The following is a 26,646-nucleotide window of genomic DNA, read 5'->3' as shown; positions in this document are numbered from 1 at the left end:
ACTTTGATGCTGCGTGGAAGAAAGGAGAAGCTGCTAGTTGGGCTTCATGATCTGGAACTCGAGTGGGGATTGTAAATTAGCAATATCCAAGCCAGCCCATGCCCTCTCAGTCTTAGAAGCTGAAGCCATGGCATTTTAGGATGGGATGTTGTATGCTATCGGGGAATGCTACAACAAAATTATTGCTGAATCCAATTGCCTTGAGGTGATTCAAGCAATATTCAAGCAATGAGAACTAGTCCATTAAAGGCCCAACAGAGTTAATTCTGATCGTGGAAGACATTAGACATCTAATGCCTATGTTTATGGAATGTAGAATTGGGAGAAAGTTATTTTCTGATTAGAAGCAATAAATTAAGATGGGTTCCTTATTCGGATGTAATATTTATTACAAATGGGCTTATCTAAAGATTACAATTGGTTAAACAATCTTATTTACCACCCAAAAGAAAAATTCATCCCAACTTAAAATTTGTGAAAACAAATTGGCTCCCAGAATATTCATTCCTCCATATGTAAAGATTTAATCGAATTGAAGTTTGACATGTGGCAGAGAATAGCCAGCCCAAAGCCCACTCTAGACAGCTTTGGATCAGAAAACAGGAGTGTAAAGAAATTTCCAATTTACAGAATAGAGAAGATCAAAGGAAAGACGACAAAAAATTTCTCAAAGAAAAAATTCATCAAAATTGATTGATATATAAATATCTTTAAAAACAAATGGTGAAAAGTGACAAACAATACGATTTTCAAGGATTTTTACATTTCTCTGCCTGGATTTTATGGGAATTCTGGGTCTTTGACCTCGTTCTAATCTGAGGAATCCTTGAGGCTTGGGCTTACTCATTATTCATGAAAACCCGTAACCAAGAGAACTTCCACTAGCTTCACAAAGCTGCATACATACAAAGTCAATGAATCAACAACCAATTTGTGGAACGACATGGTACCCAATGTGCAGTGTATGTAGAACTAATGGAGATACAAGTGGAAGCATTTGGTTCAGAATTTTATGATGGATTAAGAAGAGATGATATCCAATAATGGTAAACATCCTTGGTTGAATACCTCAGTTAGCTCAGACAGATGACGAGTCCTAAACTCATTGATTGTTGCTGTAATTTCTGACATGGGCAACTTGGCCTGTTCGAACAGGGGAAAAAAACCATAAAAATACAAGAAACGCTATGACCAGAGAGAATCCCAGGCAAATTCCATTTTATAAGGACCATATAATTGTAAACTCAAGTTTAACCTGCATCTTCATTAAAAAGAATCAAAAGATCAACTAGGCATCAAATATTACTGAACTCATAAAATCAAGAATAACTAATCAGTTGGATTCCAAAATTCAGTTGGCATTAACAGGCTAACCACAAGTCCCTCCTCCGTCAATCAGTGAGAGTTTGACACAGATTATCATCACCATCAAGCCTTGTCCCAAATAAGTAGGATTGGCTACATGGATTCTAGCCTTCCAACCAGCTTTATTTGAGGTCATGTTAGGTACAAAGCATATGATATACACATCCTTTCTCACCACTTCTCTTAAGGCTATCTTAGGCCTGCCCTTAGCTCTTCTAATTCTTTCAATCTGGATTATATCACTTCTCCAACCAGAGGCATTTACAGGCCTCAGTTGAATGTGGTGATGCCACCTCAAATGACTTTCTCTTAGCTTATCCAATATTGGAGCTTATTCCTAGACCAACTCTCATATGATCATTCCTTATACTATCCTCCCTAGTTGTACCACTCGTCCATCTTAACATCCTACACTAAGTTTATCCATATGTTTCTTTTTAATAACCCAACACTCCGCACCATACATCATAGTAGGTCGAATGACGATCTTATAGAATTTTCCTTTGAGCTTTAAAGGAAAACGTCAATCACACAAGACCCCCCAGACGCACCCCTCCACTTCATCCACCCTATTTTAGTTCTTTGGGAAACATCATCCTCTACATTACTTTATTTATTTATAATTGCACCTTGAGAACCAAGATATTTAAAACAATCGCTTTGAGGAATCTCCTTATCATCAAGTTTCATCACCTCATTGTCCGCCTGATCATGACCAAAGTTATAAACTAGATATTTTGTCTTCGTTCTACTTAGTTTAAAGCCTTTGATTCCAAAGCTACTCTCCATAATTCTAACTTGGTATGAATCCCCACTTGAGTCTCATCTATTAACACAATATCATTAGCAAAATGCATGCACCAAGGAACCTCATCTTGAATGTCGTTGGTTAATCCATCCATTAAAAATGTACAAAAATATAAGCTTAAAGTTGATCATTGATGTAGCCCAACTATAATTGGGAATTGATTACTTTGCCCCTTTACTATTCTCACACTTGTCACTGAACCAACATATATATCCTTAACTATGTCCACATAGTTACTTACAACACTTATTTTCTTTAGTACTCGCCAAATTAACACTCTAGAAACTCTATCATAAGCTTTTTCTAGGTCAATAAATACCAAATGAACGTCTTTTCTACACTCTCTATACCTTTCCATAAGTCTTCTAATAAAGTAAATAGCTTTTGTTGTAGATCTTCCCGGCATAAAGCCAAATTGGCTTTTTGTAATTGTGGTTAATTGCCTCAAATGGGTTTCAATTACTCTCTCCCATAGTTTCATAGTATGGCTCATCAATTCAATGCCTCTATAGTTATTACAACTCTGAATATCTCCTTTATTTTGTATATTAAAACCACGATGCTTCTCCATTCATTTAGCGTTTTTCTCGGGCTCATAATCTTATTAAACAACTTAGTTAACCAAGTGAGCTCATAAGTTCCTAAGCTCTCCCATACATCTATTGGGATTTCATCAGGACCTTGTGTATTGCCTATTTTCATCCTCTTTAGAGCTTCTTTTAATTTGATTACCATAATTCTCCATATATATGTTTAAAAAAATTGGTGCTTTTGTGAATGGTGTAATCGTCTGAATCACGGAAACCTGAAGTATGCTTGTTTAATAGACTAAAGAAATAGATTTTCCATTTCTAAAGTCCTCATCAAGTACTAGAACTTTACCATCTTCACTTATAATACATCTAACGTGGTCAAGATCTCTACTCTTCCTGTCCCTTATTTTAGCTATTTTATAAATAGATTTTCCCCCTTCCTTTGTGCCCAATTTATTATATAAATCTTCATACTTCTTCTCTCCCTTGCTTTTCCCACAATTTTCTTAGCTTCATTTCTAATCAACCTATACCTATGAAGATCTTTGACATCCTATGTCCTTTGTCATGTTTTAAAACTAGCTTTCTTATTCTTAATGACTAGTTGAATCTCACCATCCCACCATCAAGTCTCTCTAAAGAAATGGAGCTTTCCTTTTGTTTCACCTATGACATCTTTAGTCACGTTCTTGGTACACATAACCATCTCATCCCACATTGCATTAGCACTCGGTGCAGATTATGATCACAAAATATAGGTGCCAGCATGCAAACGAGGACTTTAAGAGGATGATCTTCCAACATTATCAAATAAGACTATAGGCTGCTACTTGGATGCATAGTTGTCACTGCATCTAGGCAAACAAGTTGTCCGAGAAGAGGGGGGAATCAAGGCGGCACCAAATAGGGTGACACCTGGATGCTTAGGTCCCACCAAAGTGCTTGGATACCTAGGCGACACGTTGACAAGTATGCTTGGATGAATCAAAAGATGGACGAAACCTAACCCCCCAACAACCCCCCCCCCCCCAAAAAAAAAAAATACAGAACGCAAAAAACAAGGAAGATTGTCAAAAGGCTAGCAGATGTTTGACAGCCTGTAGTAGTCAAGATAGTGAAAGAGCTTGACACCACTGACCGAACCTGCAAGGACTTGACATGCTCGCGTCCTGAAGAAGTTGCCTCAGTTATGATCCACCAGAATTCTTCATAAAAGCAGCCTAACTGCAGGTAAAGAGATCGAATGGACCTAAATACCACTCTTCACAGTAGGAAGAACCCTATTCGAAGTAGTTAAATAAAGCATGGATGGTACAATCATGAGGAATCCCAGTATTAAAACGTGAATGCTAGTCACATGCTCCCTGAACCACACCACTCAAGCCATGGTGAATTTGTACTCTTGTATATCCAAGCATGAAGATTATTGTAGTAATCTGAACATAACCCATGGGGGAAAAGCTATACGTTAGATGGCTAAAATGAGAGAAAGGATAAGTAGATATGTGGACCATGTTAGATATATCAACAGCAAAGATTGTATGGTTTTAATGAGGAATGAGGATTTAAAAAGAGATGGAAAAAATATTTCTGCTAAAGAGTCCTTAGGTAATGGGATCCCAGGTGGTAGCTCTACTCTTGATACCACATGGCATTGACACATGAAAATTTAGCATGTCTAAATAAAAGAATCATTAGGCAAGATGAAAGTAGACAAGGCTGCTCAGATGGGGTCCCAAAAATATATAAAAGCTAAGAATTTTGTAGTTGATCTTGGCTAACCAATGTAGTACGAGAACTCACTGAGATAGTGGTAATATCTCTGACATCTTGGTGAGATGCAGGATATCTTGGAATATTACAGTAATTTTATACTTCCCACTCAAATCTGGTTTTGATTTCAACTCCCCCCTTCCACCACCACCCCCCCCCAAAAAAAAAAAAAAAAAAAAGAAAAACAGATGACCCTTTCAAATAAACAAATATAAATTGCACCAACTGAATGAGATTTACGTCTAACTTGGTTTTTGGACCATAAATCCCCAAACCATGCTAACCAAGTTTATCAAGATTATGAGCACATAAACCAAAAATATGATGTGACTTGAACAACGATGGGATAGTTAATAAGGTAGTGAGCATTGATAAGATGGAGATTCCACAAAAAAGATTGTTTTGGATACAAGGTCCTAAAACTCATTTGTGAATAAAGAAGGCAATATAGAGTGATATTTCTAAAAAGATTAAAATATGATGGACGAACTAGAGAGGTGCATCCGGAGTTCTGTGTGACTGGCTATAATGGATGGTGTAGAATGTTGGGCAGTTAAGAAGCGTTATATAGATAACGTAAGTGTAGCAGAAATGAGGAAGTTGAGATGGATGTGCGGCAAGACTAGAAACGATAAATTATGGAATGACCATATTCTATTAGAAAGCTGAGTTTCGACTAAGAGTAGCGTCTATTCATTATAAGCTACGTCAGAATCAGTTGAGGTGGCACACCATGTTCAATGAAGGCCTTGGGATGATCCTGAAGTGATTTGATCTAGATTTAAGGTGCTAGAATTAACCATATAAAAGCTGACTTAGGAATACAAGGTAAGGTCCAAGAAAGTAATTTGAGATAGCATGGCCACGTTCAAGAGACTTCAGGTTGCACCAGTTTGGAGGACTGGTTTGCAGAATGCTAAAAGAACCATTTGCATGCCTAAGGGACCTAGGAGTAGTCGTGACGAAAGACAAGCCAAGTTCAGGCTTTTGTTTCAAGTATGACTTTGATTAGAGATCCCAACATCGAGAGAAAGGATTCACACAGCTTAGTTGGCTTGTCAATTTTCTAACTGCTGTATTTTGTTCAGTGCTTCCATAAGATGATACAAAAGCTTATCTATTCAAGCTGCAGCATCTTTCTCTTTCACCACTAAATTTTTTCTACCTACTGGATTAGGTTTCAGGTAGCCAGCAGCATTTAGTTGGGATAAGGCTGAGTATTGTTGAGCTATCCTCATGGTAAAAGAACAAGCTGAGATCTCGGAAATATTATCTTTTTCCATTTCTTGGAGATTCCAAGACAAGATGCCCTGTAAATTGATAACTTGGCAATATTTCAGCATCATGGCAAGATCCCCAATATCTTGATAGAGGTCAGAAGTTTACTATAATTTTATGCTTCCTATGCAAATCTGCCTTGATTTTAACCAATAAAGGGTACATCAACTTAGCAAGATTTCGGTCCAACTCAGGTTTTTTAGATGACCAAGTCACCTTCCAAAACTGAGTTCTTGAAACACAGCTATTCCAAGGACCATAATATTCACATAATACTCTTTTGTATAATTAACAAATCGGAAAGGATTGATACAGCATGATTGTGAACAATTTATTGACAAATCAGTAACTATTTAACATGGTAATAACTTAATACGGAGCAAATAAAAGCATCGTTCCATTACTAGGTGAAGCAACAGAGGCAACATATTCATTATAAGTAAGAGCTGCCTGTTTGGTTAGTGGCTCGGTCAAGTGAAACAAAGTTTCCCAAGGAAAGGGGAATAAACAATCCACTAAGAGTTCAACAGTTTTTATTTGTATTTTTCAGTAAATGAAAGAAACCCACTTGGGCAAAGATAACACCCAACTAAAAGAGAACATTAGGGGCATACAAATATTTGCTTCATATTAGAATATATGAAATTTTACTCAAGAACAAAATGCGTTGATTTCAATGGGGCAATTTTCACTTATATAATTATTTCCATTTACTAGTGAAAATTTCTTTTCACTACACAGCAAACCAAGCAATGCATATGAGCGTTATTCTGTTTACCTGTGCAAGAACGGCAGCTGCTAACTGTAAGCTTGGTTCCAATGTCTCTGGTACAACCTGTTCATTTCATGCAGGTTTGTTAGACTGTTGCTCAACATAGAAGAGGAAAAACCGAAACTTAATAACAAGTAGTTGCAACTTGTTAGATTCATAAAGCCAGGAAAAAAAAAGCTTGTAGAACAACTCAATCCCACATTAATTTTGTTCATCACGATAGAAAAGTAAATGAGGAATTTGCAAGGTCTCAAATAAATACCGCAGTTGCCCCCGCCTTTTCCAAATTGAGACCATGGTCAACATCATGGGCACGAACAAATGTCTTCACATTTGGAAAATATTTGCTCAACGCCCAAACAGTTCTATAATTTGAACCAGGAGAATCTAAAGTTATTGCAGCTGCACATGCTCTTTCAGCACCAACCTTATGGAGGACCTAAGGATAAGATACAAACAAGCATGTCAGAAAGAACAGATGGCACTATGTTTGCTCAATCTTTAACTTTTTTCTGATTACCTCTCGGCTACCTGCATCTCCAAAATACACAGGAAGATCAAGTGAACGCCCAACTGCCACTCTTTCACTGAAATTACAAAGAAAATAACTAGAGCCAATGCAGACCTACATATTGCTTAAACACAAATCAAAACCAAATTACCAGATTTAACCCTCACCCCATGCTAACTTTCTTCAAGAACAACAAATGGTAACAGATTTCCTAAAATCAGATTAATAGACTTAACTCTCATGCTACACTCACCTTCTGACATCAAGAGCAACAAATGGAATTAGGCGTTCAGAGAGTAGCTGTGCAATGATCTGAAAAAACACAAAAACTAATATCAAATTCAGGGGAAGCCAAGGATAACCTCATGGTAAATACATATTAACTAACTTGACCTTCTAAACAATTCGGAATTAGTCTGCTCAGAGAAACAGTGGATAAGGGAAATACCTGACCAACACGTCCAAACCCACATATGATAATATGATCCTGCAAATCATCTGTCTGGGAAAAATAAAAAAGAAGAAGCAATCAAATGAAAGAAAGAATAAAACTAATAGTAAATACCAAACTGCAGTATCACTATTTCAATTGAAATTAGATCGTAGTTTCCTATTGTCAGTAAACACACAGGTCATGCTGCAGTAATAGATATTTGCTCCATTGTGACCATCTGGTCATGGGTTTTTGAGTCTGGAAACAAACTATCTGCGGAAGACAGTACGAATGCAACACCTTCCACTGCCAAACAGTATTACAGGCTTTGAACTTAGAAGTTGCAGAGAGAAGAAGACAAATTCACTGAAATTGAAGTGAATAGAAGTTACCTCCATTCAAGGAAGTTGATGGTTTATATAGATTAACCTGGCCAAATCACGTAAGAGTCCATTTTGGAGCTGGTTACGAAGTACATTCAAATTATCAATTGTACTAGAGCTGGTTACGAAGTACATTCAGTTCCCAATTGTACACGTTCTTCCCATTGTGGGTTTATCCATCTTCCATGTTTACTTGGATCTCTTTGAGTTGCCATCTTGGCCACTTTAGCTCCCACAAGCATGATCCTTTTTCCACACACTATCCACCGGATTGTTTTCTGTTCATGGCGGATTTGCTCTCCGTGTTCAACGTCTCCCATGTTTCTTTTCTTTTTAGGTGTGGGGTTGAACCCCTAGTTTATCTTGGTTGGCTCGTACCAATTGGTTAGACTGGAACTAGGATAAATTGGACATATCAAAATGTCTTGAGCTCGGAGACTCGAACACTCGAACACCTCCTTTCACCGCTCTATAAAAGCTTACCATAACTACTTCTATCCGCAACCTCCTATCAACCAATGGAGTTTGGATCTCTAATGTTGCGGAGGTAAAGCACGAGGTGGTCTCCTTCTCTTCTCTGTTAGCCCTCTCGCCCATAGTTTTCAAGGCATCGCTAAGCAATGCTTCAGTGTCCAGGCAATGATCAGTAGCGCTGTGCATTAGTTGCTTTAAGAGAATACAATAAAGCGGGCACTTTGGTGCCCAAGGCGTCACCTAGGCATCCAGGTGAGCACCTTGGACACCTTGGGCACCAAAGCACTCGCTTTATTGTTCCTTTTTTGTTTAAATTTTTTATACAAATATTCCAATCGAAAGGCTGTTGTTGCTCAGTCCATTTAATTCCAATATTTATGATTCAATTGGTCAATGACTCAAAAGTATACTACCATTCTTTCCAATTGCTACATAAAATTGTATTTTTAAAAAGGAAAAAAAAAAATGAAATTAGTTGAAGAAACCTAAAATCCTATTTCATTCTTTGTTTTCTTCCTCATGAAAACAACAGCTGACCAAAGGAGTCATTCTTCATCGTTTTCAGTCCCGGAATTTCTTCATCATTTTCCCTCATTGCCAGCAAATTGCCTTCATCTCAGGCGCCACTTTTCTACTCCAAACAATAGCAAGAGGAAGCAGGATTGCCACCAATATCATTAGATGACGACTTTTGATTTTTGATGATATGATATGTATTTGACTACTTGAATATTAAGAAATTGGAACTTTTGATATGTGGGGGAGGAGGCCCACTAGGGTTGTTTACTTGTTTTGATATTTTGATTGTTAAACTTCAAATTTAAACTTTAAAGTTTGATTTGTGACTTTGATGTGGTTATGTTTGAAGTTAATGACTATGTTCATTTTTTAATGTTATATATTAATTATATGAATGAACTTCTCATTAAGTTTGCAAAATGTTCATACCTAATTGCTAGGAATTTTATGTAACTTTTGATATTTTGATCAAATATCAAAAAATTAACACTAGGAACGCTTTGACTGCTTAGGCTTTGAAGCCCTCCATCACCTTGGTCGCCTTCACAACCTTGCTCTCGCCCCCTCCCCACCTTCCAAATCTCATTAACCAATCCCCCCCCCCCCCCCCCCCCCCCAAATATCTTCTTGACTCCCTCTTTGCAATTCCTACTAATTCTAAGATTCTCTTTGCCATCATTTTCTGCAAGCATGTTGTTAATCCTAATGGATCCAACATGGGCTTCTCTTAATCCAAGTGGGGTTTTCTTGAAGAAGATCTCATTAATGAGGTCTGCAACTTCTTCAACCCCTCCGAGATTTCCTCTACTAACCAAACCTTCCTTTGCCTCATTCCCCAGAATCTAGGTGCCCTTTCTCTCTCTTACTTTAGGCCTATTTCTCTTTGCAATCTCCTCTATAAATTCATCATCAAAATTCTTACCAACCACAGCCTCCTTGTCAACCCATCCTTGTCAATAAGAACTAATTCGTATTCATCTCCAATAGGAGCATTACTGACAATATCCTCCTTTATGTTGTGATTGTTTGGTGGTTAGACTGTACTTCACACTCCCCTGGTGACTTTTGAAAATTGATCTCCACAAAGTTTTTTATTTCATTTGATGGGATTTCATCCAAGATATTTTATCACTAATGGGTTTCCTCCCTCCTTTCTCCATTAGGTCGAAATTTGCATCTCCACCCCCTCCTTCGTTATCACTAATGCCTCCCCGATAGGCTTCTTCCCCTCTGATGTTGGTTTCCTACCAAGATTGTCCACTTGCCCCCTTCCTCTTCCCCCTTACTATGAAAGACCTTTCCAAAATCATCTAATCCAAAATATACCAACACCTCATCTCTCTTATCCAGTTATCCCTAAGTGTAAAGCTCTCAACCTAAACCAACTTGCCTTTGCCGACAATCCCAAAGCTTCCCGCTCTTCTATCTCCTACATTCTCTCTTCCTCACTAGTCTTCGAGTTAATCTAGAGAAATCTCTCTTATTCTTGGCTGGTGTCTCTAACACAACCCAAACCTCCCACATACATATCACGGGTTTCTCTCTTGGTTCCCACCCTGTCAACTACCTTGGCTAACCCTCATCATTGGCAAGCTCACAACCATCATTGTTCCTTGTTGCTTGACCAAATCAGCAAAAAGCCCCAATTTTGGAAAGGCAGCCCCTCTCCTTTATTGGTAGGGTTGTCCTAATAAGATCAGTCCTCTAACTGGCCTACCTCTACTGGTGTGGTATCTTCTCTATTCTTAAAGCCACAATTAGAGACATGAAAGCCCTCTTCTATGCTTTCCTTTGGAAAGACCAATAATCATCCTGCTTCCTCCATCATATCAATTGGTCCTCTGTCTGCCTACCAAATCTAAAGGGGGCCTTGATTTTTTTCGGATACATGATTACAATGCCAACTTGTTGAAGCTCATATGGAATATCTCCACTAAGAATGACTCCATTTAGGTCAATTGGATTTACTCCTACTTGTTGATATCTGATCCCATTTGGATTGTCCACTCCTTCAATCCATCCTAGGTCTAGAGGAAGCTCCTCCTCCTTAGACCTCTCGCTCTCTCGCTATCTCTAATCGAGTTCTCAACCTCCTTTTAGCTTGAACCCTAGAGTCCTTCTGAGATCCTCTTCAACTTATCGAGCCCTGCTCATGGTTTGAGATATTGGTCTCAACAAAGATCTTGGTCCCTTAAAAAGCCAAGATCAAGTAAAGAATTCCAGATCGACTCAACCCAACTCGAGGGCCCACCTCATTGGATATTAGTGGAAAGTTTGTGCTGGAATTTGGAATTTAGCCTATTTTAGGCTTTCTAAACACAATAATGGCATTAGATTTGTGAGAAAAGAAGTGTATATATTAATTTCAAACTCGACCCTAACTTCGAAATCAATACACTGAAGGAGTGAACATGCAAACTTATTAAACATGAAACAATAACTTCCATTAAAAGAAATTAACTCTATGAGGCTGACACACCAACGCGGTGTGCTTCATCAAAGGGCTAAAAGGAAGAACTTTCACTATGTGGAAGAGAACTAAGTGGAGATCTCCCAACCAATTGCTAAGAGCATTGTTACAAGAACTCTCACACAAAACCATAAAGGAAAAAATCCCAAATCTCTCAATGATCTCAACATAACAAGAATTGGGTAAACGGGTTGATCCATTGGCCCAAGCCCTTCACTTCTATCACAAATCTCTAAAAAAGGGTCATTCGGGTCGCCGATCAAAATATGTCAGTGCTAGTCCATCTTTGAAGTCCGGTACAAGAATTTGGGTCACAACATAACGAAAACATTTCTAGATATAAGTATTCTTCATAATATTTTTATTTTAATTTCTTAAAAAATATATTTTTCATTCAAAAAATAACTCTTTTTCCATGAAAATGTAGATCAAGCAAAAATGTTCAACATATATTAATCCACATCCAAACACCTATTGTAGAACACAATTTTAAAAAAAGAAGAAGTTTGAGAAGAACACTCACTATGCTTTAAGATTGGCTTTAAAATTGGGTAGATTTTTCTTGTAGATGAGCTAAACAACTTATTGATGTTGTCTACATAAAGATCCAACAAACTTTCTGATGGAAAATCTGGACAAAACAACAAAACCAACACAGAGGGAAGAGCTTCTCTTAAGACAGGTCGAGATCCGTCTTGACCGAGATGGGGTACTTATGAACTATGGGTTGAATTGAGATCCTCTACCAAGATCTCGCTTCAACCGAGATCTCAACTCGACTAAGATCTCGGCCAAGATTAAGAATACTTTTGCTATCGCATGAGGTCTCGGTTCAAGGTCCTAAAGAATGAGATGTCAACCAAGATATTGTTGAGATCTTGCGAGACCTTGAGCCACGCCCCCGCCAAGTCTATGTGAATCATATCCCGAAGTTAACTTTGTTTTTGCCTTCATCTCTAGCAATTCTTAGGTCCACCCCTACCCTTCCCTTAAGTCTCACCTAGATTTGGTCTAATTTCCTCCCCACCCCCCCCCCCCACTGCTCATCCCTTGTGATCGTGCTATCTAGTACCCCTCCCCTACTGGCTCTTTCTCCTAGTCTGCTTAGAACCTGGCTCATAACCTGAGTCAACCGATCACTTGGCACTCTCTGGTTTGGTTCAAATGCCATATTACCCCTCATGCCTTCATAATCTAGAGATCCTTTGACCTTTGTCTTCCTACCCAAGAATTTATCATCCATAAACGCCTAACCGTGAACCCCAATTGCATCCTTTGTTTGATGGTGATGTAGGAGAAACCCTAGAAACTAGGGGACCTACAAAGTGGCTACTAGACTCTTAGAATTAACGCCTATTCTTGCGATAGTAAGAAAGAATTTTGAGCTTGTATCTGATTTATCATGTGTAAGAGTTAAAGTAGAGAAATAAAACATAAGTCTTTCGTGCACAACTAAACAAGATCAATGGAAAAGGGATGGGGATCTTGGCACCATATACTATTGATGCGACTATTAAGAAACTTAAAAAAAATAGAACTATCCTAATCAATATCAGATTTCTAACAAGGAATTCAACAATTAACAATGTGGGAGTCTTAGAGTTTTTGTTTTAAACAAATAATTGAGAAGTATTTTAGGAGAGATAATGTTACCTCTGATCTTGGCTGAAAACGGGGTTGAGCATCTAGGAACATAAATAATAGAAGAAAATATTTTGAAGAGTGGGAATCCTAGGAAAGGAGAAATAATATTCCAATAATGGCGTATCCTAGGGAGAGTAGGTGATAAGAGAGAGGGAGGAAATAAGAGGGAGAGACTACAGACAACTAGACTAACAAGAGGAGAGAGGATCGTGGGTTGGGAAGAGGGATTTCAAGAAGAACTAGGTCTTTTTTTTTTTTTAAGAAGAGAGTAGATCTTTGTAGGGAGGGGAGAGTTTTTGTGGGTGGTGGGAGGGGAGAAAACTTAGAGAGGAGCCGCACCGCCGGGGGGGGGGGGGGGGGGGGAGGGGGGGGGGGGGGGGGGGGGGGGGGGCCCAGGGCTTTTTCTAATTCTTTTCTTTTCATTCAAATTGCCAAAAACGAATTTGATACAAGGTTTAAATAAAAGAATTGATTCCTCACAACCCTACATGTTTAATTCCCAAAATAACCCCAACTTAAGTTGTATATATAACCCAAACTCAAAATAATTCAAAATTGGGCCCAAACAGACTCTAGGCCCCGCCCATAAAGACTAACAATGAAATCAAAATATTTAAATAGTAAACTACTACCCAACCCACTAAGACTAAGAAAAATAACATGACAAACGCCAGAGCGCATCGTCCATCCACATAGATGCCGCGGGATGATCTCCGCGGGTCGGAAAGGCCCGATGTCTTCATCAGATGGCCTTGAAGACGTGAACCATCTCTTCTTCTCCTATCCCTTCTTCAACTCCAAAGGGGGAAAGCCATCTCACCCAATTTGGCATCACACTCCTTTGGGTTCTCCAAGGATTGGTTATGGCTATGAAGATCCTTTTCTAGCACATTTGTTTGTGATATGGTTGGCAAGTTGGTCTTTGGTGCTATAATCCCTCACTTATGGTGGGAACGAAACCTTAGGGGATGGACCTCCAATTCTAGTTCCCTGGACTTGGTTTTGGGAAGCCATCTGCTTTGACGTCCTTGCTAGACTTCAGTTGTTTCACCATTCCCCCAGCCCCCAGTTTTGGATACCCCCAAGGAATAAGCTGACTGTTGTTAGCTCGGGTCTTGGGTCTTCCTTATTGCCACCTAGTTACTTGTAGCTCCCCACCCCTCCTCATTGTACATTCTTTTTCTCTCCCCCCTTATCAGGTTGTTTGGTAATGATATTTATCATTCATCCAAAAATGAATTCAAATTAAAAAAAAAAAAAAAAAAAAAAAAAAAAGAGGCAGAATGGACTCATTGTGACCACTGTTTGCAGCAATTGTGCAAGGCTGCCAGTATAAATTGTCCAGCTTGAGTCTCAAGGATAGTTTTTTTCCCAAAAACCCCTTGGGGTTGGCCCCCCCCCCCCCCCCCCCCCCCCCCCCCCCCCCCCAGAAAGCCCCTCTTTTTTTTTTACACTGTGCTTTTTGGCCCGAAAAAACCCAATGCTCCTTGATACCCCCTTCTGCAAGCAACTTGTTAATATTTTCTCAGTGTTTTACAGCCCAAAGTCTTTTTATATATTATTTTTGGATGAATAGTCTTTTAGATATCATCAATTAGAGATCTGCAAAACTCCAAATGATTTACCAAGAACATACAACTATGTAACAGAACAATCTAATAGAGACCATAAATAAATCTCAGAAACAGCTAACACATTACAACTCAAGTGACTAATGAAACTAGGAAATTAACAGAAACTTCAAGGCCCCTAAAAGTAGATATTCTTACTACCAGTGCTGTTTAGGATCGAAGGCACACCTAGTTCCGTTTGGGAACTGGTTTTTAAAAAAAAACATCATTTAATTATAATGACTAAACAAACAGAGGTTTGTTGCTCTTTTTGAGGACCAACCACATAAAGGGCATCAAATCTGAGAATATAACCTGCACCTGCCTAATCATTAACAAATCTCTAATGCTAGTATTATATCACAAAAGTAATGGAGCAACAATAGCAACACTGGCAACTGAGAGCAGCTAGTACTCAATGTTTAGAAGAATCATACCTCACTCTCTACTGGCAATAAACTCCGCACATCATGCTGCTCAAAGCGAGATGCAATAAATTGGCCACCAGCTGCTAGCCAAGGTGTAAGTGCCATTGAGATCCCCACAACCAGAAATAATAAAGATGAGAGTTGAGGAGACATAATTCCCTGAGACCAGATAGCATTGATTGAAGTGACTCAGCTAATAAAGAAGATAAAAGAATGCTAGACATTAGAGAAACATGACAACAAGCCATACTTACCATGAATCAATGAATGTTAAGGCAGATTAGCAACTTTTATGATCAGAAAAGCAGAAAACTTAGTAATGAAAAACACAGTAGTCTATTCCAGCGTCTGTTACAGAATTCACCATACAAATGTTAACTACACCCACATCACGTAGCTCCAACAGCTTGTATAGTACACGTAGGTTTTGTTTTTTTCTTTATTTTAATTTTTCAGCTAGGGGGTGTGGGGGAGTTCATGCATCAGATTAGTAAAATTGACCTCAGAAGCCAAATTCCACAACCCACAATTGTTTCTGGTTCCTCAGAAATCTACGTTGTCAACGCAGCGACTAGGCATCCAGGTGTCTTCTCTAGCTTTGTTTTCTGAAGTCACTTTGGTTGTCTAGGTGACACCTGATCTCCTTGTTATTATGCCTCAACGACCTTAGTTAGCCTAGCCACCATGACAGCTAAGGTAGCAGGAGCTACAGACAGTTAGGCCTTGGCAAATTATTAATAATCACTTTGTAATTTACTGCATAAGTAGATTCCTGAACTTAATCTTGTGAATCAAATAAGAATTCATGTGTCAATAGACACAAGACAGATTCACTTGACTATATAACTGACCCAAACACATCAGGCAATTTCAAGCACCAACAGAGAAAAAGAATGCTGAACCTGTAAATTTGGCATACCTCCACATATTTCAAAGATGGATAAAGGAACATATACAAGTATAGAAGTTCAAGTTCTGCATCTACCAGAAAAAAACAATTCATGGTTTACCAGCTGCAAAAATGTCAACCAATAATATCTTTCTTTCATTCATAGACATGAAAGGGACTGTTGTAATGTGAGATGTCAAGCTTTTTGGTATATTTGTAATTTCATACAGCTATACAAGCCTATTAGTAATTACATTTCTTCCTTAACTATAAATATACTCTTGTAAGTTGTAAGACACAAGCCATGTTTTCCCCAACTCTAATTCTTCACGGTGTCCAAGCAGGACTTATTCTCAAGACTCTTCCCATAACCTTAGCACCTAGCGGTTGCCACCCCTCTCCCCTCTGCTTTACCTTTCAGGCTCTCACCTTCCTCTCTTCTTCATCTCAACCTTTCTTCCCAACTTTTCCTTTATAATAGCCTTTGAGACCCTAAGGGTCCTCTCTTACCGTATTGAGAGCCCTCAGATTTCCTCAAATAATCTGAGAGATACTACATGAAAATCTGATTCTCGACCAGGGTTTGAAATCAACTTTTCCAAGGTTTTGAGGTATATCTACATTTTCAGGCTCTTGAGGTTTAGATCATGTTTAAGGTTTGGATTGACTTTCTACGGGCCATTTGTCTCCTTTGAATCCCTTATTAGCCCTTTTGTCCCTAATTGTTTAATCTTCTCAAGCCCTTTTTCTCCCTTAGATCTACACCATTCTTTACCCAAAGACCATAGCTGATAGAAGTAGTACCATCTCTGGTTCTACGAAAGGAAAGAGTTGCAATCATCACAGTGAGTTCACATTATCTGCTAGCCTTTTAGTCAGACTGGATTAGAGCAGGCAGCTATTTACTATTGTCTCAAAATTGTTTTGTTTCAATTGCAGCCCATGGTCATACTTGATATCTTATGGATACCATTACAAAGCCTAGTACGGCTGGTGCTCGCTTTGCAAAGTGGCTCTCGGATGACAAGCTTGTTATATTGCCTTTTTTATTAGCTTCTAGCCTAATTTTGCGTGGGTTACCCTTTTTTGGACTCAGCTGAGAAGATATGGAAGACTACAAAGGAAACCTATTCTTAGGTTGGAATTGTACCCAAGCACTTCCATAACACCACTTAGTGTAAGCCATCTCTTTCATCCTACTACCAAGCTGCATAGCTTGTGGTAGGAGCTTGACTTCAACAAGACCTTCCAAATCACATGTTCTACTGATGTTGTTGGCTTTTCAAGAAGCGTGAGCATGAGATCAGGATCTATGATTTCTAGCTGGTCTGAATGTGGAGTACAGTCAGATTATACCAAGGAGCTCAGACCTGATCCACTTCCCTAGCCAAAGCTATGTTATGCTCCTGTTCAGCTTGAGGAGAACCATCAGACTCCCAGGCTTCAGCCTTTTCTTCCTGAGAGGTCAACACCCTACACTAGCCCTGGAGTTCATACCATGGATCTACCTGCTGGCCATCCTTCATCTGCTCATGATCCAGTGAATGTGATTACTATGAAAAGAAATGCCACACAACAGATTATTCTTCGAAGCTACTTAGCCATCCCACCTCCATTTACACGTTGACATAGCCAAGGGCAAGGCTATGGAGGATCAGCTTATGCCCATACTCATCACTGAGGCTGCACCTCCAGGCTCTAGCTGCCCCTGAAGGTTAATTCTCAAAGGGTGAGACGCTAATTATTAAGCAATTTGGTGATGACAACACTGTCCTCATTGTAATGTTGATGACAGCTTTTATGAGAGCAACAACTAAGATAGCTAAATTGAAATCCTACTTGGACCAAGAATTTGGGATCAATGATGTGGGGCAGCTGTAGTACTTTCTTGGAGTTGGGAGTTGACCAATCTCCTATAAGAGTCTTCCTCCCTCCAAGGAAGCATACCTTAGAGCTTCAATCAGAGACTGCGTGATGTGAACCAGAGTCAGGGCTGAAATAGGACCTAAGGTGATATAGCCTCATATCCTATGGCCCTCTAGCAACAACATGGGTATTTTGATAATTTTACAATATTCTAGTGAGTCAACTTAGGGTTTCATTGGATCCAGTATGTTTGTGGGATCCTAGATCTACTTTTGCTTTTAAATTTGAGTAATGAAGAGTCCTAGTTAGGTTGGGATTCTCAAATAGTAAGGGATTCCCATAGTTACTGTTCACTTCCTAGAAGGAATCTATATCTACTCTTATTTTTCAATTTGGATTTCCCTAGGGTGAGATATGATGGAGTCCTTATATGAATGTGTTTGTCTTTAGGTCAAGTAGGAGTCCTAGTCTGATAGTCTGATTTACATTCTAAATTTGAGTCCTCTAGTGTGAGTTCCATCTTAATGGCTATAAATAAACCTCTCTAGTTTGTAAACGACGTATTATGTTTTGAATAAAATTTGAGATTTAAAGGTGCAAAGCTTAGGAGTTGTGGGTTCCCTTTGAGGGAACTTGCAGCCCACTTGCAGCTCCTATTGTGTGAGAATTCTGGAGAATTTGTGAAGGCGTTCAGTCCCCTTGTCTTCTTCAAGTATAAGAAAACCCCACCCAGCCCTGCCCCTTCCCCTCCCATCTGCAGCCTTCCCCATCCCCAAACCCTAAAACCTGCAACTACACCCCCCCCCCTCCCCATCTCACATCACCTTCCCCACCCTGCAGCAGCACCGCTACCCCTCCCTCATCCCTATTATATATTGCCCTTCCTCCTTCAGCCCCTTTGTTCTCCATTCCTTATTCTTCTTCCTTCTTACTTGCAGCAGCATAGGAATTCTCAGAAAATTAAAACCCAGAATATTCCCAACTCTCTAAGGGTAGGGTATGGGATGAGAGAGAAGGGTAATCTAGTAAATTAATAATAAGAGGATATTTTGGTAATTTCATTTTGGGACTTAACTAAGACTACCTGAGTCTGTTATGTGTGAGCTTCATGCAATATTGGAGTGAGTCACAAATCATTTTTCCCACTTAAGTGAGACAACAAGAGTTTCAGCCCCACTTAAGTGAGTTACATACTTACATGTAAATAAACTCAAAAATAAAAAATTAAAAAATTAAAAAAAAAAATCATCTATTAGTTAAGAGAAACGGAACCGAGAATCACATGTAAATATATACAAAGTAGGCGTTTTTGTAAAGAACTTGAGCCCATGGAATGAAATCTCACGAGATTTCAGATATCTTGCCCACCTCAGGGGGGTTCAAAACCAATTTGACCAAAGTTCCGACCGAATTTTTGTGATATTCCAGTCCTTGTCTCAAGATTTTGGTAGCTCCAGGGGTTTCTTTATAATAAAAAATCTAAAAACCAGACCTCGGTGATTTCAGCAGAGATTTTGACAAGGGAGCTGGTTTCAATAAGTAACACCATATGAGAGGAGGGTTTTACTATTTTGAGCAAAATATTCTTCCAATAAAGGATATTTGCAGACAAAATCACCGGCAAACATGTGGAAACAGTGGATTGAAGCTTCCAACACCAAGATTGAAGCGTTTGGTTCTCGTTGCAGTCTATGATGTGGGTTTCCTATATGTAACAACACAATCAGAGCTCAATACACATCGATTCCAACAGACTTACAATCAGATTGAGCAATACTGACAAGCAGCTTCTATTAGTCTTATACTCTGGAGTTTCTATGAATTGTATGATGTGGAATTTCTTTGCTGTTGTATTTCCTATGAATTGAAGTTATGTGAACTCTTATTCTTGCACTTCACATATCAGTTGTATTTGATATTAGACAAATGATGATGTTTGTGCACCTGTTTTAGCCATGCGTTATGCATATTGTAATGTAGGATTAATGTTTACATCATTTTCAATTGAAATTGCTCATCATTTATGTCAACTTATACTTCAAACCATGGTGGGAGATCTCGCGAGATCTCGCCGAGATCTCGCGAGATATCTCGTTTTTTCACATTGGCGAGACGAGATGGAGGTCGAGATCTGCGAGTTGGGATATCTCGCTCGAGATCTCGCCATATCTCGCCATATCTCGCTATATCTCGCCATATCTCGCCATATCTCGCCATATCTCGCCCTGGATCTCGCTGGAACTCTTAATTTTTGCATTTTTTTGTGGATTTTGGCTGAATTTTCACTTGCAACTACTCTTAGCACATCTACAACAAGGAAGATCAATCATTCTCTACTTGTCTTATGATTTATGTTTAATGACTTATATAGACTTCATGGTTGTATAATTATTTTATTCTTGAAATTGGTTGTGATACTCATTGGTGGAATTTTGATAACATTTAAGTTAGTTGATGCATTTGATATACATGCTTTTCATTTATATGCTTTAAAGGTTCTATATTACATGTTGTATAACATTACATTCCCTAATCCTACTACATTTCGGTTTCACACTATGGGTAGACTTAGAAATCATACATAGGGCTGTTTCTGACAAATCCAAGGCCACCAACGTGTTCAAAAGGCCTTAAATAGCTAAATACCAAGTTTCAACCCAATTGAGACCCTAAACCCCCGAGTGGGCCACCGAGTTGCGCCTTGTATTCTCGCCGGATCTCACCGAGATGGTCGAGATCTCTCTTTTCGGTGGCGAGTCTCTCGAGGGAGCGAGATCTTCTACCATGCTTCAAACATGTCTAGATACGTGGAAATGAATTTAGTTTCATCTGCATATAACAATTGCGAATAAAAAAGACCATTGTATAGTGTTTTCTAGTCAAATCAAACATGGATATGTATTTATAGGCCTTAAAATAAGCTATCCAAGAAGACCCAAACCCTAAAAATGCATAAAATCCACCAAAACATGCCACCGAAACTTGGCAGAATTTGTACCAGGTTTCAGTGAGATTTCAGCCGAAATCTCGGTATCTTGGTACTCTCAAACCCTTCAAGATGAAACGAGATTTCAAACCTTGCTTGACCCAGCATACATACCAAGGAAATTTTAGCACATAAAACTAAATGCATATTTCAATTCAAAATAAAAAAGTGGTAGTGTTTGCAAGCAATATAGTACTTTGTAAAAGGCAAACCTGATTAACAGCCTCCCCAAAGGCTACAAATGCGAACTCTCCACCAGGTGCAAGAAGAAGGCCAACTCTTATTGCAGATATGGTTGAAATGCCAAAAAGTTGACCAACTAAACTAACTAACAAAGCCTTGCCACCAATTAAGAGTCCTAATGTTCCCAAAATAACTGGATAGTTTGTCAGAAGAAGTTTTGGATCAATAGACATTCCAACCTGAAAACTCCCAACAAATGAAGTTTGTCAATTTCACATGTCCAATAACAACCCAACTCCAACTCATAAAGGTCCAGCAGAAAAGTGGGGGGGGGGGGGGGGGGAAGAAAAAAATAAGATATTGATAGCACATAAATAGCAGCAGAAACAAAACAGTGTAAAGCAGGTGGAATAACTACTTTGAGCACACAAAAGACAGGACAAAAATAGAACTGGAGGACTCCATTCAGAATTTTATGAGATCAAAAGGACTCTCCCACCAAAATCCAGCACAGCCAACCTAGATGGCAATAGCAAGTACGTACTGTCATGAAAAAGAGACCCAACAACAGGCCCCGATATGGAGCTATATCTGATTCAACTTGTAAGGAAAACTCGGTTTCTGCAAGAAGCAAACCAGCCAGAAACGCTCCTAATGCCATAGAAAGACCAGCCTGTTCCAACAAAAGCAATCAATTATTGTTTGAAGAATGTATGTGAGTAAAATAAAAGAGGGGACATACCCTAGCTGTAAGAAGACTAGTCCCCAGAATAACGAGAAGAGTATTAGCAGAAAAAATCTCAGCATTCTGATTTTCTGCAATTTGCCTATAAATGGGCCGAAGCAACTGCAAAAACAGAGGAAAGTGAGGAATCTGAAGCACAAGATTTAACAGAAGCTGTCAAGAAATAATAAATATAGTAATCTGGTAATGTGGTACATGGTGCTAGAACAAACAAAAATGGGCAAAACGGGAAGGGGAACTGTGTCTTTTTAAATGCCAAGAATCCCCTGAATTTCTCCACCCTACCAGCTGGGCTTCCAATTTGTAGACCAAAATCTGAAGGAGCCCTTGGCATCCAAAGGATCAAGAGTAAAGATTGTCAGTCTCCTCAAACACATTTGGAAAGTCTCCTCCAAAGAGAACTCCATTTGGGTCAAGGGGGTCTTTTCTTACCTCCACAAGGAAGACTCTATCTGGACCCTTCCCCGCTCCCTGAACCCTTTTTGGACTTGAAGATCCATCCTCATCCTCCTCCATCTTGCCCTCATCTCCTTCTGGCTTGACCCCTCACACCCTCTTAGTATTCTCTTCAACCTTGTAGGAGCCACAACAGTTACTCTTCCCAAACCCCTAAAAGCTCCCTTCTCCTCCATCTCTAGTGGAATCTGGGATATCTATTTGTCCCTTCCCCTGAGGTTCACCAGATATGGTTCCCCCCCCCCCCCCTTTTCCAATCCCCTCCCTCTCATAGGAACACCCCCTCCTCTGGTTTCCCTCCAAGAAAGGACCCTTCTACTCGACTTGAGCCTGGAACCGCATCCAGACCCTCTCCCCTAATGTTTTCTGGAATGACCTAGTCTGGTTTCAATCCTTGACTGCATATTGTTTAATCCCAAAAAATGATGGAAACCAACATTGTGAAACTTGCCTTTTGGCAGCAGGACCAAAGAATCATTTTCATTTTGCCAAAAGAAAAACTTATTCAAATGCCTTGCAAGAGTTCCCAATAAGAGTTATTAAGTCACAGATCTTACACTAGAATTTATGAGAGATGTTCAAATGTATCGAAATTATCAAATAGGCATTTAACAGTACAAAGTTGTATCAGAACTTCAAAGCTATTACACATAGCAGTTAATATCAGTGAATACAATATGATACCTAAACTTTGCATACAATTCCTAAAAACTCTCTAACCTTATCCCTAGACTCAACCGCATGCAGACAGTTGCAGTAAACAAATGATAACATGTCCCACACTCCCAGGCTCCCACTCTTCTACTCAATCAGAAGCATAGCTGTTATGGTGTCTAGATGTTCCTAGGCACTGGAAGGGGTAAAAACCTACTTGTTCTTTAACAGTAGTTTAACTATGATTTTAAGCCATATCCACAGGTAAACGTAAGTTCCTAAACTCCGAAAAACTGATCCTTCTGAACCTTGTGAGAGCCTGATTATTGGCCACATAACAACTTTTTTGTGCACAAGTGACAGTAGAATTCAGTCAGTATATTAATTTAGTACAATTTGTCTCATTTTCTACACTTACATGGGAAGTTTTAGTAAAACACCTCTTTTTTGCAGTACAATGCACGTGACAAACTGATATCCAACCCAACAGCTGAGATGTCCCAGAGACAGAAAACTGCTGAATATACTGAAGAATTGTCTGAACTTTAAAGTGCTTCTGACGCATTGCAATTCAATCAGATTACCTTAAATTTGTGTCTGTTTTTTGGTCTATTCAAATCATGCAGCAATTCCTCACTTCCAAAAGACAAATTTAAAAATGCATGGGAAATTATAGTTTCAGACCAAGAGGAAATAAGTGGCAATGGCATTCAAAATAAATGAAGTTTGTTATATCATAGTAAAGGAATATAATGTATACAAGCAAACATTACCAAGCGTCCACCAGCAATAATGGCAGTGATAGCAACCACCGCTTTAACAGCTGCAAGTCCAAGAGCCTCAGCGATGGCTTGAAAACCAACCTAAAAACAGGCATATATGTCATCCCAAGGTATGATTTGAAGAACAAACAAAAAAAACCAAACCTAAATTTCAACCATGTGTAGACGTCACAAATTCTAGATTAATGCAGCATAAAGTAAAAATCTCTTATTTATCTTGAAATAGGATGTAAAATTGAAAATTTTCATTAGATATTCTGGATAGCGCAAAGAAAATGGAAAATGAATGACCAAACTATGCAAGATACAGCGTACCATACGGGGCTTATGGCTATGGATATGGTGGAGCACATGGTGGTTCATTTGTTAATTCCAATAGCATGTCTGCATATGCGTATGGTGATGGATCAAATGCATCATTTGTGACTCCATCATTGGATATCCATCAGGACCATCAAACCCAGTTATGCCAATTCAGCCATCATCATCGGGTTATAGTCCATGGCCTGATGACACATTCCCTAGGCTAGAATATCTAACTTATGTTGACATGGCCACCTATAAAAAGCAGTGATGGACTACATGGACAAGTTTATGCGTACTATGACATGACCTATTTTTGAGCAATATTCAGAGTACTACGTGACTCAAGGGATGGATCCATCCAAGCACTCAACTTGGTGAAGCCTGGGAGTTTCTTTTTCATTATTGTATTTTTTTTGTACTCGTAATGTTGTGCCAAACATTCGATGTGTGCAAGACAATTTGTTCAACTTTATAAAGTTTGTAGTTCTCAATACCTCTCATGTATACTAACACTTGAATGATAATTTTTTTTTTTCCGCAAAATGCCCATGTCATTGTGTTCTTTATGCTTTATATAGGAAGCATGCAAGAAATCAAACCAAAATTAGATGTAAAAAGTCCTAACACTTGTTGAAACTGCCCAGGAAAATTTTCATTAATAATCGTATTGCCTTTTACCTACTTGGTCCATAGCCCCATATTGCTTTTTATCCATCCATACTTTTACCTACTATTTGCTTTCTTGCAAAGAGCTTATACACAGACCTTGGAGCTGTAACTTTTATCAACTTGTGTGGACATTGGAGCTAGACTTTTTACTTATGTGGACATTGGAGCTGCACATTCAAGACAATTGCTACTTACTACCATTAACATTAATTGGATAGCAATCTGTGATATTATTGTTACTACCATACTTGTGGATGTGCTTCATGCTCTAGTGCCACTAGCGCCTTCTGTTCTCATAGTTGGATGGTTCATTCAACAAGAAGCTTATCTAAGTTGTGTTGATTATCCCCTAAGTGAAGTTCTCTCAATGCTTATCAGCGTCTATTGTTGCTACTTGTGCTCAAGATTATGAAGTCTTTAATATAAATTCTTGTAATTCCAAGGTAGAGCCTTTGATATGTATATTCTAGCTTGAGGGGGAGTGTTGATTCCTATTATAAAGGGGGACTTGACCCTTGTGTACCAGTTGGGTGCACATGAGTCATGGCATCATGCAAATGCACATTGTTCGTCCTTTCTTTATTTACTTTCTATTTCAGTTTGTTTTCGTTCCTCCTGTTATTTGGGTGTCAAGCAAGTATGTTTTAAGATAGTAAAATTTGAGAATATTTGAAGATCTTGTAACCAGATACGAAAATATCTGAAGATTTAAGCAGCTTCTATTTTCTGAATGTAACATTTACTTTACTTTTTGATGTAACTCAGTTTAGGAAAGTATTCCCAGACAGAGATTGGATCTTTGAATAAAGCAAGTGTAGGGAGGAGAGATTCTTGGGAACTCTCTCCCCTTCTCTTCATTCTCTCTCCTTCACCACTCTTCTCTTCATCATCTCCACTGCTCTGACTTTATAAACTGAAGTTTTTGCAACAGAAACATTTCCTTCATCTGACACTCATTCGAAAATTTATCTGTAATTCTTCGTTTCTAATAGAATCTGATCAGCACATTCTCAATTATCTTACCCCAAAGCCCTTGACTGGTAATGAAATTTAAACAAAAATTGAAATCTCCAGCAACTTTCTTGAACAAATTCTTTAAGAGAACTCCATAACTTCAAATAATTGGTAAATTCAGCAGCAAAATAAAGGCATGCAGTAGAAAAATGGTAGTCTACTGTTTCAGACACAAAATAATGGATCAAAACTCTAACCACCCCAATAACAGGGCTCAGCAAACAATCTAACAAGTTTATCTCAGCAAGAATCATATAGTCTTAGAGAAGGTTAGCTATCAACTAGTATAGCTCCTATGTAGTTTAATATACTTGGGAAGCACAAAGAGTGAGCCGTCATTGCTAACAAAGTGTTCCTCATGACAATGGTGAATCTGCTTGGGTTTGCATTTTCATCAACTGTTCTTCTGACATATGCTGATATGCCATACAAAGCTAGGAATCGGAAGAGTTTTATCAGCCATAAATTTAGAATTGGGAAGAGTGACAAAGCAAGTAGACGACATAAAGATAACCAGCAAAGGAGAAGAATTGAGTGGAGCAAACAATTTTTTATTTATGTGCAGCAAGCAAACCCTCAATCTCTACTTGTATATTGTATTTCTAAACACTAAAATAAGAGGAATTACAAAAATGTTCACGACTTGTGTTAATAGACACAAGACAAAAATGGTACGAAATCATTACAAAATAACACTATGATAAAGTATAAACAGCAACCACATCAAGAGTAGAGATGAAAACTGATCAACTTTTACAGATACAGATATATCCAGATTTGAATTTCTTTCGAAAACCACCATCCAAGTTCAGCATGATAAATCTCAACATGCTTTGTGTGATCATGTTGATTACGGAATTACTGTCACACTAAAGGGGCAAAGGTATTTTAACATGAACACATAAATCATGGAGGAGTCCCTAAAGCCAAAGAAGTTCACATATACTGATGCAGATCCAGCCCCTAATTAGGGACCTTAGACTTGGTGCCCTGCCATTAGAAGCCCAGTGAAGCCCCTAGGCTTGCTGCCCAGCAGCTAGGGCTGCTGCCCAACAGCACTTCAAATCATTATTGCTTTTCCATAGTGTGTTTTTC

At 38.8% G+C, this 26,646-nt stretch overlaps 1 protein-coding gene across 1 annotated transcript in view; it reads right to left on the bottom strand.

Annotated features, from left to right (window-relative positions):
* Positions 1–679: 679 nt before the first annotated feature.
* Positions 680–26,646, bottom strand: part of LOC149030089 (K(+) efflux antiporter 2, chloroplastic-like) — a 51,867-nt gene continuing 25,900 nt past the window's right edge. The window contains exons 10-21 of the mRNA XM_089142400.1: positions 23,554–23,643; positions 21,668–21,772; positions 21,470–21,598; positions 20,955–21,164; positions 15,011–15,160; positions 7,489–7,542; positions 7,294–7,352; positions 7,050–7,116; positions 6,792–6,968; positions 6,536–6,592; positions 1,069–1,143; positions 680–895 (exon numbers count right to left, since the gene is read on the bottom strand). Of these exons, the coding sequence (XP_088998526.1) occupies positions 851–895; positions 1,069–1,143; positions 6,536–6,592; positions 6,792–6,968; positions 7,050–7,116; positions 7,294–7,352; positions 7,489–7,542; positions 15,011–15,160; positions 20,955–21,164; positions 21,470–21,598; positions 21,668–21,772; positions 23,554–23,643 (1,218 nt within the window). The 3' untranslated portion in view covers positions 680–850. The remainder of the gene's footprint in view (positions 896–1,068; positions 1,144–6,535; positions 6,593–6,791; positions 6,969–7,049; positions 7,117–7,293; positions 7,353–7,488; positions 7,543–15,010; positions 15,161–20,954; positions 21,165–21,469; positions 21,599–21,667; positions 21,773–23,553; positions 23,644–26,646) is intronic.

Source organism: Hakea prostrata, chromosome 1 (genome assembly GCF_041222555.1).
Source record: "Hakea prostrata isolate BN-2017 chromosome 1, UWA_Hpros_2, whole genome shotgun sequence".
NCBI lineage: Eukaryota > Viridiplantae > Streptophyta > Magnoliopsida > Proteales > Proteaceae > Hakea > Hakea prostrata.
This window is presented reverse-complemented; position numbering and strand designations above follow the sequence as displayed.